The 14,812-nt window shown below is 33.5% G+C and overlaps 1 protein-coding gene across 5 annotated transcripts; it reads left to right on the plus strand.

Annotated features, from left to right (window-relative positions):
- The first annotated feature begins 8,951 nt into the window (after nt 1–8,951).
- On the plus strand, nt 8,952–14,498 carry LOC111899795 (uncharacterized). Of its 5 annotated transcripts, XR_008230029.1 has the most exons (11): nt 8,952–9,741; nt 9,820–9,879; nt 9,975–10,368; nt 10,477–10,565; nt 10,831–11,099; nt 11,190–11,464; nt 12,057–12,143; nt 12,265–12,328; nt 12,419–13,921; nt 14,041–14,140; nt 14,239–14,498. XR_008230029.1 is itself a non-coding variant. In XM_052768148.1 (8 exons), the coding sequence occupies exons 5-8, from the start codon at nt 11,053–11,055 to the stop codon at nt 12,325–12,327; spliced, it is 468 nt and encodes a 155-aa protein (XP_052624108.1). In that variant the 5' UTR covers nt 8,952–9,741; nt 9,820–9,879; nt 9,975–10,368; nt 10,477–10,565; nt 10,831–11,052; the 3' UTR covers nt 12,328–14,498. The 5 variants fall into 5 exon arrangements, 1 of the variants encoding a protein (XP_052624108.1); XR_008230030.1 differs by having other exon boundaries at nt 12,419–14,140; XR_006188409.1 differs by having other exon boundaries at nt 12,419–12,777; nt 13,717–14,498.
- The last annotated feature ends 314 nt before the right edge of the window (nt 14,499–14,812 follow it).

Here is a 14,812-nt window from a genome sequence, read left to right on the forward strand (position 1 = left end):
TCTGTATACTTGCTATCTATGCCGGGTTAACAATTTTATACATGTTTTAAATGATTTAAACTGTATATGTATTTTATATTTACAAAAATGTTGGGTAAAATATGGGTAGATGTAATAGATGGTGTGTGATGAAATAAAATGATGAGAGGTCTCGAGGTTGATGTTGATCCAGTCATCTAGCGGAGTATAGATGACGACCACAAACTTTTCTAGACAGTCCAGTGGAACGCTAGCAGGCTCGCAACCTATAGGTGTTTATTTCAACTCAATGTTCCCCCACATGGTTGCCTTATTTGACATAAATTGTTGAGGAACCCCCAAAGTAGTGTTGTCACCCCGATGGAAATCCTTAGGCTAGGTCCCTTATATTAGATGATTTAGGGACATAAAGTGAGGATAACGGGAACGGGTAATCGGGTTTGTCTGGTTTGATGAAATTAATAAACTTATTATTGTGAGTTGAAAACCCTATGTGCTCACCAGGCTCCCAGGCCTGACTCACTCAGTTTCATTTATTATAGGTAGTGGCACAAGAGCATAGTTGGATGACTTGATGATGGATTATGGATTATAGGCCAGTAGATATAAATAAATGTTGTAAGGCCTATGTTGTTCTGTTTATGCTTTTAATCTATATCGAACATGACATCCTGAGGTTTTAATATAATGAAATACATTTCTTTAGAAACTCTTTGATAAATCTTTATCATATTTATCTTTTGGGAACAAATTCCGCAATACTTTTCTTTAAAAGGTTACTCTGATTTTCAAACAAAGAATAAACAAATCGGTCTTTTCTGGTTGTGAAAATGGGGATGTCACATTGGTCTTAGTTGGTCTTTGTCTTATCTAAAACATCACAACTACCAATTTCAAATGTGCTATAAACCTACTTAAGATATGTCACTCAATGCACAATATTGGAGTATGACTAAGACTCGATTTTGGAACGCAGTATGATTCACCTTTTTTATTTAACCATTTCAACAATTCCCAACTCCTCTTCTTAGCCATACAAATGCACTAAGGTGTCCTTAGAGGATCAATTGTTATATGGTTTTCATAATCATTAAGATGATCATAAAACATGATAGTAAAGTATTCCCCTTTCCTTTCAGATTAGAGAACCTTTCATCTTTCTGCCTATTTGATTCTTCTTATTCGTCCTGCTATACATTGAAACTTTTTCAATAATTCAGAATTATACTTAATCTTGTAAGCATAATCATGTTCACTAAGCTCTTAGTAAATCATGAAGAATAGTCTTATCGTTCTTTGTGTTGGACCCGACCAGTGCACAACAATGTGTACTTGATCGCCTAGTCCTTCACTTGACTCACATCTATATGTGAACAAGGAATTAGTCTTAATTTCCCAAAGATGAAGGTTCCCATTCATCATACAATACAAATCGCATGATTCCAAGTTTCTATCCAATTGAAACTTGAGTGATGCGAATCTTTCCTTATTTGGTAAATTTAGAAACTACCACAAACGAAAGAAGCAAATCCATATTGCTAAAAATAGAAACATACAAACATCAATTTTCACAAATGCCATTGCAAGGAAATATAAAATAAGATAAAATCAAAATTTTCTTTATTTATAAAATTGCGGAAAATATTGTCCTTACAATGCAAGTACATATGAAAACTATGTTTCTAAATATTCCTAAGCAATCTATCATAACTTCTAAGCATCAACTCAAAAATCTAATCATTGAATCATGCGATCGAAATCCATCTCTTCGCTATCAGACTCAGCCTGCTCTTTCTTTAAGCTTCCTTTCTCTTATTTGATCCTACAAAACATCAAAATGTGATCTCATCACATCATGTATTAAGAATCTTCAAATAGGAACTTAATAGAGTTAGATAGTGGACTTACTTGAAGCAGAGTAAAACACTTTGACTTTACCTTTCATTTCAGGTAGATACGACAATTTTGCATCCAATGCCCCTTCTCTTGGCAACAGAAACAAACAGACTCTTTCAAAATGGCACACATGACAATCTCAGACTTAGCCTTTCTCTTTTCCATTGGAAAAGAGAAGACTTTTATGGACTTCCAATGTTTCCATTGTCAATGTCCATGGAAGTTTGGGAAATAGATCTTCGAATCCATTTTGCTTTACCAGTGTGCCAAATCATTGATGATTAAATAACAATTAGCAAATACGTAAGATCAATAAGGGTCACGTCGTGATTTGTCATATAGTAGTCTTTAACAAACTGACTCACCATATGACTCGGGAAGTGATTGAAGAACCAAGTCAACAGCCAACTTCCTCGGGAAAACGACACCCAACATTCCCAACCTGTCAATATGCAACTTCATATCTAAGATGTGTGCACATACAAACTTTCCATCTTCATGTTTGCTTGCTAATAAGTTTGAGTGACCTTGAACGTTTCAAGTCGACGAACACGTGGGTCAGGGAGAATAATTAGAGGAGGCGGAGGAAGTGAAGTATGATTTCCAGTTCCATTAATGCACGACAAATAGATTGATCTTTCACCTTGATCGCCATGTGGAATATCATCTTAATGAGGAAAGCTTTTTCCAAAAGGATAAGGAAGACCATAGTTGTCAAAACTAGACGTCTACAGATGGGGAGAAATTAAAGTTTAGTTGATTTAAGTCCTTAATATAACACCCAAATGAAATATTAAGGCTAGGACCCAACACAATAATTTACAATTCGGAAGAGGGATGCCGTAATCCAATTGAAAACTATTTGTCGGTAGGTAAATGACGATTTACCAATTCCACCACGAAAACAAAATTTTAAACGAATTAAGTTTTAAATGAAACTCCTAGATTGAGATTCATTGAACTTTTCAATGACATGTTTAATCTTGATTATGCCCTTTAAGTTTGTGACTGGGATACCGAGGATCACAAACAAGGTATGAATAACCATGCAAATTATCTTGGTACTCTCGATGTCATTAATCACCTAATTAATGTGCCGGTTAACCAGACACACTCCATTGATCAATGATAATTTACGAGAAACCCATTGCCATCCTTCGTTAGTCCATATTAGTGTGTCGGTTAACTACACACGCTCCACTAACTGACCAATAAGGTGCAATGTGCAATTTCATGGGTTATCATCAACTTCACATTTTTCCTAAAGTAACTAACATTGGGAATTTATATAGTGTTTAATTACTTTGTATTTCATTATACTTTTAATGAGGATTTTTTTGGATTAGGTGTCTAAGCCCATCAATGTTTTTTTTGTATGTACTTGATTTGATTATATGCATGGTCATTTTGAGTTGCCTTCACTCATGCAACTTGATAGGATGACAAGAGGAAAGAGAGTAGAATTTATTATAGGAATAATAAATTCGTACTATAAATGGTTTTATTAATATATTACAAGATTAATATATTATTTGGAAATCATATTATTTAATTAGTATTGAAATTAATTTGGTGATCAAAAGAGACTGATTGAATAAAGGAGACTGATATTGCAATTAAGTTAGTTGCTAGTTGGGCTATGGACTCCTAATAGAAGAGATTGGACGAAATCTATGGGAAGCCATAAGGATTTCGTCCAAGGGGCTTTCTAAAAGGGCTCCATAGATTGATTAAGCCCTAAGCAATGAAATTAGGGTTTCCACCATAAAACCCTAATAGCCTCAACTATAAATATATCCCTTAGCATATGAAAATCGGCCACTATGTCTTCTTTAAGTTGCCCTAGCCTATTTCACCTCTCTCCTAAGTCATCTTCTTGCATTAAGTGTTTGTGACTCCATTAGAGGTGCAACACTTGGGGCAATAGGCTTTCAGAAGACAAGATCAAGAAGGATTAAACTTGTTATTGCTACATAACAAGAGAGGTAAAGTTTCTAACCCTAATCATATGTCAATTTCAAAATATGTATGCTAGTCATAGGTTTATTTCTTTGGTATTCATAGTTGTATGTTCAAGTTAGAAAACCCTAGATCAAAGCAATTAAGGTTGCATGTACACCATAGGAATGATGTTATGCTAATAACCCAACAGTAGTATCAGAGCCTAGGTCGTTTTTCTATTGAATAGATGCAAAAGTGAACTGCCAAAGGATCAGAAAATCGAAAATTTTGCTGTCTGACAGGCTGGCTCGCCGAGTCCATGTATGGACTCGACGAGTTGCATGAACTCGACGAGTTGGGTGTTCTGGTGCTCGGATTTTCAAATTTCTCGCCAGATTTTGATTGGGATAATTACCAAAACTTGTTTTTTCTTGCCAAAATTCGATATTTAAATATTAGTATGGATATCCTTATCAAAATTCATGGATTGGTTAAATATGGATAATATAGGATTATTATGATTCAAATATTTGACCTAGTAAGTTTGAAAAGTTTCAAATTACACCCTTTAGGTTTTATAGTTTAAATTTGAACTTAAAAGTTTTAGTTTTTGAAATTTAAATAGTTAAACCCTAATATTTTGAAAGGTTTCAAAATTTGTTCTCAAGTTTTGGAATTTAAAATTTAATTAAAAGGTATTAATTTGGAAATATTAAATTCTAAAACCCTAGTGTTTTGAAAAGTTCAAATTACACCGTTATGGATTTTATTAAATTAATTGAGAGTTTAATTAAAAGAGAGAATTAATAAATCCATAATAATATGGTTTAAGATTAATCAAATTAAAAGTTTAATTTGTTAATAGATTAAACCACTTAGTATTTTAAATTATATAAAATACAGCCTTATACTATATAGTATTAAAAGTTTAATATTATATATATATAAGTAAATGTCAGTTTTACCGTTAGTAGGCCTCGTTTATAAAGTTGGTCTATAAGGGGTGTTTAAGGAAGTGGCCTGTAAAATGACCGCCATTGGGTATCCACTCTTATTTACCGCACCCTTGACTAGTGGAGGGTCGTTAGCCAAACGGGTAGGATAGGACACAAACTCTCATTAATAAGTATAATGAAATACGAAGTAACTAAACCCTTTTATAAATTTCCAAATCTTAGTTACTTTAAGAAAAATATAAATTTGGTGCCAATCCATGAATTTGCACATTGCACCTTGTTGGTCGTTAGTGGAGCGTGTATGGTTAACTGACACACTAATATGGGACCAATGAAGGATGTCAATGGGTAGCTCTTAGATTAACATAGATCAATGGAGCGTGTGTGTCTAACCGACACATTGATTAGGTGATATACGTCTTCAAGAGTACTAAGCTAATTTGCATCGTTATTCACACCTTGTTTCTGATCCTCAGTATCCCAGTCACAAACTTGAAGGGCATAATCAAGATTAACATGCCATTGAAATGTTTAATGAATCTCAAAAGATCTAGTAGTTTCAATTCATTTAAAACCTAATTTTCATTTTCGTTTTTCATGGTGGAAATTGGTAAATCGTCATTTACCTACCTTCAAATATTCTGCAACTGGATTACGACATCCCTCTTCCGAGTTGTAGAATATTGTGTTGGGTCCTAGCCTTAATATTTCATTTGGGTGTTATATTAAGGATTGAATCAACTAACTTGAATTTCTCCCGTTTTGTAGATGTCAAAATCTAACAACTATGGCCTTCCCGAATCCTTTGGAAAAAGCTTTCCACATGAAGATGATGTTTCACTATTGGATTGTGGAAATGGAAATCATGCTTCACTTCCTCCACCTCCTCCAATTATTCTCCCTGACCCATGTGTTCGAAGATTTGAAAAGTTCAAGGTCACTCAAGCCCTATTGGCAAGCAAACATGGAGCTGGAGGTCTGTGTGTGCACACATCTTGGAGATGAAGTTACATATTGACAAGCTGGGAATGTTGGATGTCGGTGTCTCAAGGAAGTTGGCTGTTGACTTGGTTCTTCAATCACTTCCTGACTCATTGTGAGTTCATTAAATATTACTATATGATGGACTACGACCTGACCCTCGTTGATCTTACCTATTTGCTTATTGCTGCTGAATCAACAATGATTTGGCGCACTGGTAAAGAAAATTTGACTGGTAGGTCAACCTCCCAAACTTCCATGGATGTTGACGATGGCAACATTGGAAGTCCAGAAAAGTCTTCTCTTCCCAATGGAAAGGGATCGGCCAAGGTCAAACCGTTTGACCGGATAGTAAAGAGAAAGGTTGAATCTGAGATTGTCCCATGTGCTATTCCGAAAGAGTCCGTTTGTTTCTACTGCCATAAGAAGGGGAACTGGTTATGAAGCTGCCATACTTACCTGAAAGATCGCGAGGATGAGAGAGTCAAGATGTGTGACTCTGCTTCAGGTAAATCCACTAACTTTATTAAGTTCCTATTTGTAGATTCTTAATACATGATGTGGTAAGATTACATTTTGATGTTTTGTGGGATCGAAGAAAAGAAAGGAAGCATAAAGGAAGAGTGAGTTGAGTCTGATTACGAAGAAATGGATTTCGATCGCATGGTTCGAAGATCGGATTTTTGAGCTGCTGTTTAAGAGTTAGGATAGATTGCTTAGAAATATTTAGTAACATAGTTTTTATTTGTAATTGCATTGTAAGGATAAGTTTTTCCGCATTTTTATAAATAAAATAAATTTTGATCTTTGTCTTATATATATATATATATATATATATATATATATATATATATATATATATATATATATATATATATATATCCTTGCAATTCCTTTTGTGAAAATTGATGTTTGTATGTTTCTATTGTTATTAATATTGAAAATGGAAGTGATTCTTAGTTATGTTGTTTGTGATAGTGTCAAAAATTTACCAAATAAAGAATGATTCTCATCACCCAAGTTTCAGTTGGACAGAAACTTGGAATCATGCAACTGGTATTGTATGATGAATGAAAATCTTCGTATTTGGGAAATTAAGACTAATTCCTTGATGCACATAAGTATGTGAGTCAAGTGAAGGACTGAAAGATCTAGTACGCATTGTTGTTCACTAGGTCAAGTCCACCACAAGGAACAATAAGAATATTCGTCATGATTTGATGAAGTCTTAGTAAATATAGTTATGCTTACAAAATTAGTGTGATTCTGAATCATTGAGAAAGTTTCAATGTATATTAGAATGAATAAAAAGAATCAATTAGGCATAAAGATAAAAGTTTCTCCAATCTGAAAAGAAGGGAGAGTACTTAAGTATCGTGTTTTATGATTAACTTAATGATTATGAAACCATGTCACAATTGATGCTCTAAGGACACCTTAGCGCACTAGTATGGCTAAGAAGAGAAATTGGAAAATTTTGAAATGGTTAAATCAAAAGGTGAATCATACTTCGTTCCAAAATCGATTTTTAGAGTCATACTCCAAGATTGTGACTTGAGTGACACATATTAAGAAGGTTTATAACACACTCATCAAATGTGGAGTAGAAAATGTCTTCTTATTCCTGCACATTTGAAATTGGTAAGTTGTGATGTCTTGGATAAGACAAAGATCAACTAAGACCAATTGTGTGATATGTTTTTCTTGATAAGAACTCGCACTAACTCTTGAATATTTGTTTGTCAACGGATGTTTCTTGACAAGAGAATCTTATATTTCAAGAGGTCAGTGGGAGTCTAAATGATCTTGAAAAGTTTCAAGAACCAATCAAGAGTAAACCTATTGTTAATCACTAGCACACGACTTGAGGTTTGTAACCTATCATGTTGACACATTCTTATTTCTGTGTCATTCCATTTAAAGTTGACTATGCATGTGAGTCCTATGAGTTCTCATTTGAATGCATAAAGGCAAAGCACCTTAATCAATGAAAGTTCGTTGATCTATATGGGTGACCTGCTCAACTACTTGGAAGACATGGTAGGCCCTTGTGCTGCCAGATGGCAAGAAATAAAGATTGAACAAGTTTAGTCCATATGAGTTTGAATTTGTCATAAACCCTGTCTTATGATGGTGGTTTGAAATGACAAAATTAATATGGATAGGAAAACATACACCATAAAATCTAAGTGATAAGGTTTCTCTCCATTTCATGAGAATGATTGTGAGGAAACAATTTCACTAGGAAGATTTTAAGGAGATAGTGATTGTGTAAATTGCATCCTCAAATTCGATTATGATTACTGAATCCCTCTTCATAGTTCAAATTGTGAGATTTGACAATTAGTTTAAACATTTAAGACTTATTGTTGTAAGTTCTGAAAGTGTTAGACACACATATGAGCTTTCTAATAAAAGGTGTATGAGCTTAGATAAAGTCTTATCGAAACATTATATAATATGAACCTTGGCAAGAAAGTCATAAAGTATTGATTTCTAGAAGTCCAACTATTTTCTGAATACATGTCAAACCTAGTGGGAGCATAATATCATGTCTTTATGTAAGACAGTATGTATCGTATCCCATATGCTTCAGGTATAGGATCGATTTCATATGTTGTAATATTTGGCCGTTCTTTTATTCCAAATGCCTAGGGCATTAAGAGGGAAAAGGACCAGAACCGGATATGACTAAAATACGTTAAACAACTGCCAGAGACGATCTAAGGTTCACTAATGATTGGTCATTTGTGGCCAGTTGGAAGTATGATAATGGATGGACCATATTGACATTATTATAAATAGATAAGATTCTATTTATAATGTTTTGTCATATGGTAAATATGGAAATGTTTCCATAATGGGAGTTGGATATTAAGAATTTATGTAGATTAGAAACTTTTATACAAGAAGCACTACAAGGAAAAGACCCTTTTACTACGTGCAAACCACGAAACTCATTGATTTATGTTACGCAAAAGAGAGTGACATTAAAAAAGTGTCATATCTTCAAAAATTTAAGGATTTAGGTCACGCATTATTGCGTGCCCTTAAATTAGTGTCATAAGGAAAAAAATTAAAAAAAACTGATGGCGCTGTATCTTAAATGCGAGTCCTCTGTAAGTGTCGCTTTATAATTTTAATGAACACTGAGGGCGTTGTATCTTAAATGCGAGTCCTTTGTAAGTGTCGCTTTATAATTTTAAACGCGCGTTTAGTAGATACGGGGGAAAATGGAATCCCCAAAATTTTGAAAACCCGCCTTGTTCTTTTCTACCATCTTTCTATCTTACATCTTCGCAATCAATTCTCCCCTCTCCCTCCTCTCTGTTCCGCTTCTCCGCTACTCTTAACCTTACTTGTTAATCGTCTCATCGGATCTCTGCTCTAGTGTCACTCTGAAGATCAAGAAATTTCAAGCCCTAGTCTCCCTTTAAGACATAAAAGAAAAGAGAAGAAACATGAAGAATGCACGTATCGTTGTTACGACTTATGATGCTTCTCAAAGCTTTTGATAAGAACACCGACTCAGATGCTTCTCAAAGCTTTTGATAAGCATCCCGCCGGCTTTGCATACCAGAACATCGCATAATCTTATGTTTCTCTGCATGTGTTTCTTGCAGCATGTGTATTTTCATTCTCTAAACCTTACTCCATATCTCGATTAGTATGATTTATAGCCCTAATTTCAATTCCTAGATTTTGCAGATGCTCGCACGCCTTTTTCCGATCATCCTTCTACCTAGTTGTTGTTTCTTTCATCGGTCCTTCCGATTGGTCTTCTTCTTCATCATCGTCTACTGAAAGACTTATTGATTTTGGTGATTATGGCTTCGAATTCAGTTCCATCCAATTCTCCACCAGGTTTCTCATCTGTTCTCCATAAACCCCCTGTTACCACCATTACGTCTGCAGCCACACGACAACGACTCACCGCCGTTCATAAGTCCATCACCACCTTCGAACTTATCATGGGATTGTCTATCAGGTAGCATTTTTTTGGGTGTTATCCACACATATCTTTCAAAATTCTGCATATTTTTTACATGCTTTTTGATATTTTTAGGATTTCTCAAAGGGTATTCGCTTGGATGAGCTAAATGTGCTACTGAAGCAGACTGTTATGGTCAATCACAATCTCTTTCATTGTTTGCTTTATCATCTTTTTCATTATTATCTTGAAGCTTAGCTTCGGTATTCATATTCTTATATGTTATATAGATAAGACGATTGAAGGAGCATGTCTTGATGCAATTACCACCAATACGAAGACAAATCATAAACTTGGTTTTGAAGCAATCAGATATCGATTCTGCAATAGAAATATGCGGTATACCAAATTATTAGCAATATATATCTTGTATTTATGTAAAATATATTTACCATATATAGTTTTAGGTCAGAATGTAATCAGTATATATATTTAATGATCATCATCAATAAAGACGATTGATTCTTCCACTACTATGGTATCAGAGCGGCTAATCCTATAATGCTGTTTTTCATCTATCCCTCCTCTATACAAATGATAATAATGCTTTTACAGTAGGCTGAAAGTCGAGCACATAGGCGTGGTCAAACTAAAGTAGTCAATGTTTATATATTTTGTGCCAAGGTGAGATACATTACTTACTCGTCTATCCATATAGTTTTTGGTCCACTTATGATTAAGTGTTTTAAACTATCAATGACTATTTTTTATCTTTATTTCATAACACTCCAGATGAGTCTCACTAGAGAAAATTGAATAGAAGTTTGCATCGTACTTCATCTACTATAGATGGGAAGTATGATTCATTGAAGGAGATCATGGTATGGTATCTCTTCTTTATTAATTTTTGGAATTCACTTTTAGGATTACATATTGATTCATCTTTAGGAGTTTGTGGACCAAATACATTTAACTTGCTGAGAAATTTTAAAAGAGAAAGGAACTGTCACATTTTAAAGTGAACACTCTCTTCAGAACTCATGGATCACTTGTTTTTTTTGCATGTTTTGTGGAACATATCTGCTTTTGAAACTTGATATTCACTTAATTAGATAGTTTATCATATGTTTTCTTGTGTTTCTGCAGGTTAACGATGTTTCTTTACTTGAAACTGTTGAAGAAAGAGAAGGGGATGAAGATTTGTTCATTTCAGGGGAATATAATGATGAATCTTCTGGCAATGAGCTAGTGAGATGCTTTCAGTATTCATATAGCGGACAGATTCACCAGATTCTAGACACACTTCATGAGAAGCTGACACATGTAATCTGATAGAAAAACCAAGTGAAGAGGACCCTGTTGTCCGGGATGAAGATGAAACAGGTTGCATCTCATCACATTCTCTTCGCTTTGAGGTAAAGAACTGATATTAAATTCATAAGCCAAATGAAAAAAGAAAAAGGAAATGGTAATTGTTTATAGTTGATTTGTTTTTTTTTTCCAAGTCAGCAAATACACTGGAAGAATCCACTTGTATTCATGTATCCAAAGAGTAGAAACACGACCTACCCCATTGTTTAAAGATTTCAAACCAGAGGAACTTGAGACAAAAGATCCAGACAACTTGGATGATTCAATTTACAAACCTGCCCTTATAAAATTTCTCAAAGAATGGAACAGTCTCAGACCTATTGAACAAAGAAAACTTTACAGCAAGCCTCTACAACTTCCTTTGTCTGTTGAGTCGTGTTTAATGGAAATCCAAAACCATGACAAAGAGGTATATCTCAAAATTCTTCTTCCTTTTCTCGATATGATTATGAGGGCATTTAAGTCTTTTGCACAAATGATAGAAAAAGACCTTTTTGGGTGGAACAAAAAGTTGCTACTTTTGTCATATTACGAATGGTCATTTTTTATCCACATAGATGCGGGAAATTAAGTATAAGAAACGTAGTTTTGCTTGGTGGTTTCTTTGATTATATTTTTTATTTTGTTTTTTTTTATCCTGCATCAACAAATTCTTAATTCTAGGTAAATGACTGTGATGTTTTTTAGTTTTATGTTTTTTTTACATTGACCATAATTACATTTTTCGTGTAATTGCATTTTTTTTATTTTTGGCACAGGTGACATATTTTGGTACAATTGCTTGAGCAGACTTACATTTTAGGCATAGTTGATGCGCTTTTTTTAGTCTAACCACAATTACATTTTTGGTGTAATTGCATTTTTTGCACAAGATTATAGGAATGGAGGATTCCACCACCATTCACATTTAAGGCCATTTTTATTACACCTTTTCAATTTATCTTTGGATTTCTATAACTTCTTAAAGTTTTTTTAATACAATTTGTTGGTTGTATTTGTAGATGTCTTCAGTTACTGATCATGCTAGTGCACAAGACACAGGAGCAAAAGCAGCATACTTTGATGATGATGATGATGGTGGAGGTTTGGTGAGTCCATATAATTCTAAGTTTTTTAATTAATTTATTTAAAACAATCATGCTTTTGATTTATTATTATTATTATTATTATTATTATTATTATTATTATTATTATTATTATTTTATACAGGCACTAAATGCTCAATCAAGAGCTATGCTTATGGAAAACTTGATCACAGTGGTATTACCATAGGGTGCGTTTAGGGTATTCAATCTGTGTTTGTTTAGTTACATAGGGTAGGGGCATTTTCGTCTTTTTAAAATTTTTGGATGGTTCTTTGCAGTATTCTTGGGGCTATTGGAGTACCTATTGTTAATGGATCTGGTCCAGTTCAAGGAGGTGGTTTAGGCATGAATGTGGCAGCAGGAGTAGCTACAATTCCCATTTTGCCCCCACAAATTGTCTCAGAGCCAATTGGAAACCCTAGTGAGTGTCTACTGCTAAAAAATATGTTTGACCCTGCTGCTGAGGTATGTTATTTTCTTTCTCAAAAATAATCTAATGTCTATCTTTTCCGCAGATTGCTTTTCTAACATTCTTTTATTCAAGTTAGCATCAACCACAAATCGATGCTGCAAGCTAAAGGAGCATCATACGTTTGACTGCTGAAATAATTATAAATTACAAAGATAAACACAAAACGTATGTTTAGGCCTTGTTTATTTTCTTTCACCATTAAATCCTAATCTTATATAAATATTTTCCCCAAGTGTACTCTCATTTAGCACACTTGGGGAAAATATTTATAAAAGATTAGGATTTAATGTAAAAGTATCAATTTCATGATTTTAGATGTTTAGTCGTTTCTTTGTGCATAAAGTCAAAAAGAAACATCATCGTACTCAATTTATCTTGTTATTTAGTGATACAGTTTCCAACATTCAATCCTACTTCTCTAATTAGTCAACAAGTTATTAGCCAAATATCTTATAATATACAAACTAGTTGTGAAACCCGTATATTATACGGGTTGATTAAAACAAAATGTTAAATAGAAACGATTAAATGAGAAGTTTATTTGAATTCGAAATTTGAAATAAATAAAAATTATGAGAAAAAAAACATGCAAAAAATAAATAAATTAAAATTATTGTTTAGTTATCAGACCCGTATATTAAACAAGTTAATTATAACAAAATGTTAAAAACAAAGGTTTAAACTGTAAATTTATTTGAAATTGAAATTGAAATTTAAAATTTAAAATTTAAAATTAATATCGTTATGGTAGGTTTAATTTATGGAAACTAATTAATAATATATTAGAAATGGAAAATGAAATAAATGACAAGTGGAAAATAAATATATCTTTAAATTATGACAAAATGACATGTGGCAAATTGAATGAGAGAAGGACATGTGGCAAAATCATTCTTATTTATTAGGGTAGATGATTAATAGAAAAGAGTTGGGGATATGTGAATCGATCTAAAGGCCCCACATATTAGATACTTGACAAATCACCATAGAATGAAGTTTGATTGAAAGAAACCCTCAATACTGCCTAACAAAATGTAAAAACCTAGCTTATAATTGAAAAAAGTATGAAAGTATCCATTTTCATATTTTCATTTTGATTTTCAGGTATCGGCATATTTATATGCCTAATGTGATAACACTCCATGATATAGCTCTGTTGCTTGCAAATGGTCAAAGTATCACAACCAGCAACAGTGATGACATGTGTGCAGTATGTGGAGATAGAGGAGAGTTGATGATTTGTGATATGTCAACTAACTGAGTGAGACTACAACTCTTTCTACGAACATACTATACAAGTAAGGCTAAGGTATCACGAAATTCAGCACCTGATTCAAAAAAATTAATACAAAAGCTCCAAATTAAATACAAAAGCTCCATAGTTTTAACGAATCCTACTCAAGAAACTCTGCAACTTAATTTATACAGATATATTGTCTAAATCATCTTCCATCTGCCAACAAAGATAGTAAAATTGCAGTAGACGTTGATTGACTTATACCCTAAAATCATGATAAAATTGCATCATGTAAGTTTCTCATTAAATTGTTGATATAAATAGCAAAGAATATCCTACTTCCTTTGTTTTTAAGTTTGATATTCTACATTTCTTTAATTATTGTGTAGGATTTCTGTGTTGTTTTTGATCAAGAGTTGGGATTGATATTGAAGCTAAGAGACATGATGATTGGTTGGATATATGAAGGGTTTCAGAGCTTCTTTAGACAGCTTAATGATGAGTTACTGAAACAAGAAGGTTCCCCTTTATATCAATGTAGTATTAGGTTATATAGTTAGGAAAAACCTCTTAATAACAATGTATAATCAAATCCCTTTAATATCAATGTATTACAATTTTTTGACATGATTTTATTGGATGAAATTGATTGTTTTGGGATATATTTTTTTTCTATATTTTTATATTATGCGTAAAAGAGTATCGTAAAGGCACGCCGTATAAGCATATTGTAAATGGTTGTTGAAGTTTATGACACGCAAATGCGTGTCATCTTCATTTATGACAGGGGCTATAATGATACACAATGTGTGTCCTAAACGCGCGTCGTAAGGTTACAACACACAAAAGCATGTCGTCTTCCTTTATGACAGGACCTTTCTTGATACGCATTGCGTGTCTTAAATGTGTGTTGTAACTGCGCGTCGTCTATAGACGATGCGCAAATGCGTGTCGTCTGAGCGT

Source organism: Lactuca sativa, chromosome 2 (assembly GCF_002870075.4).
Source record: "Lactuca sativa cultivar Salinas chromosome 2, Lsat_Salinas_v11, whole genome shotgun sequence".
Taxonomy (NCBI): Eukaryota; Viridiplantae; Streptophyta; class Magnoliopsida; order Asterales; family Asteraceae; genus Lactuca; species Lactuca sativa.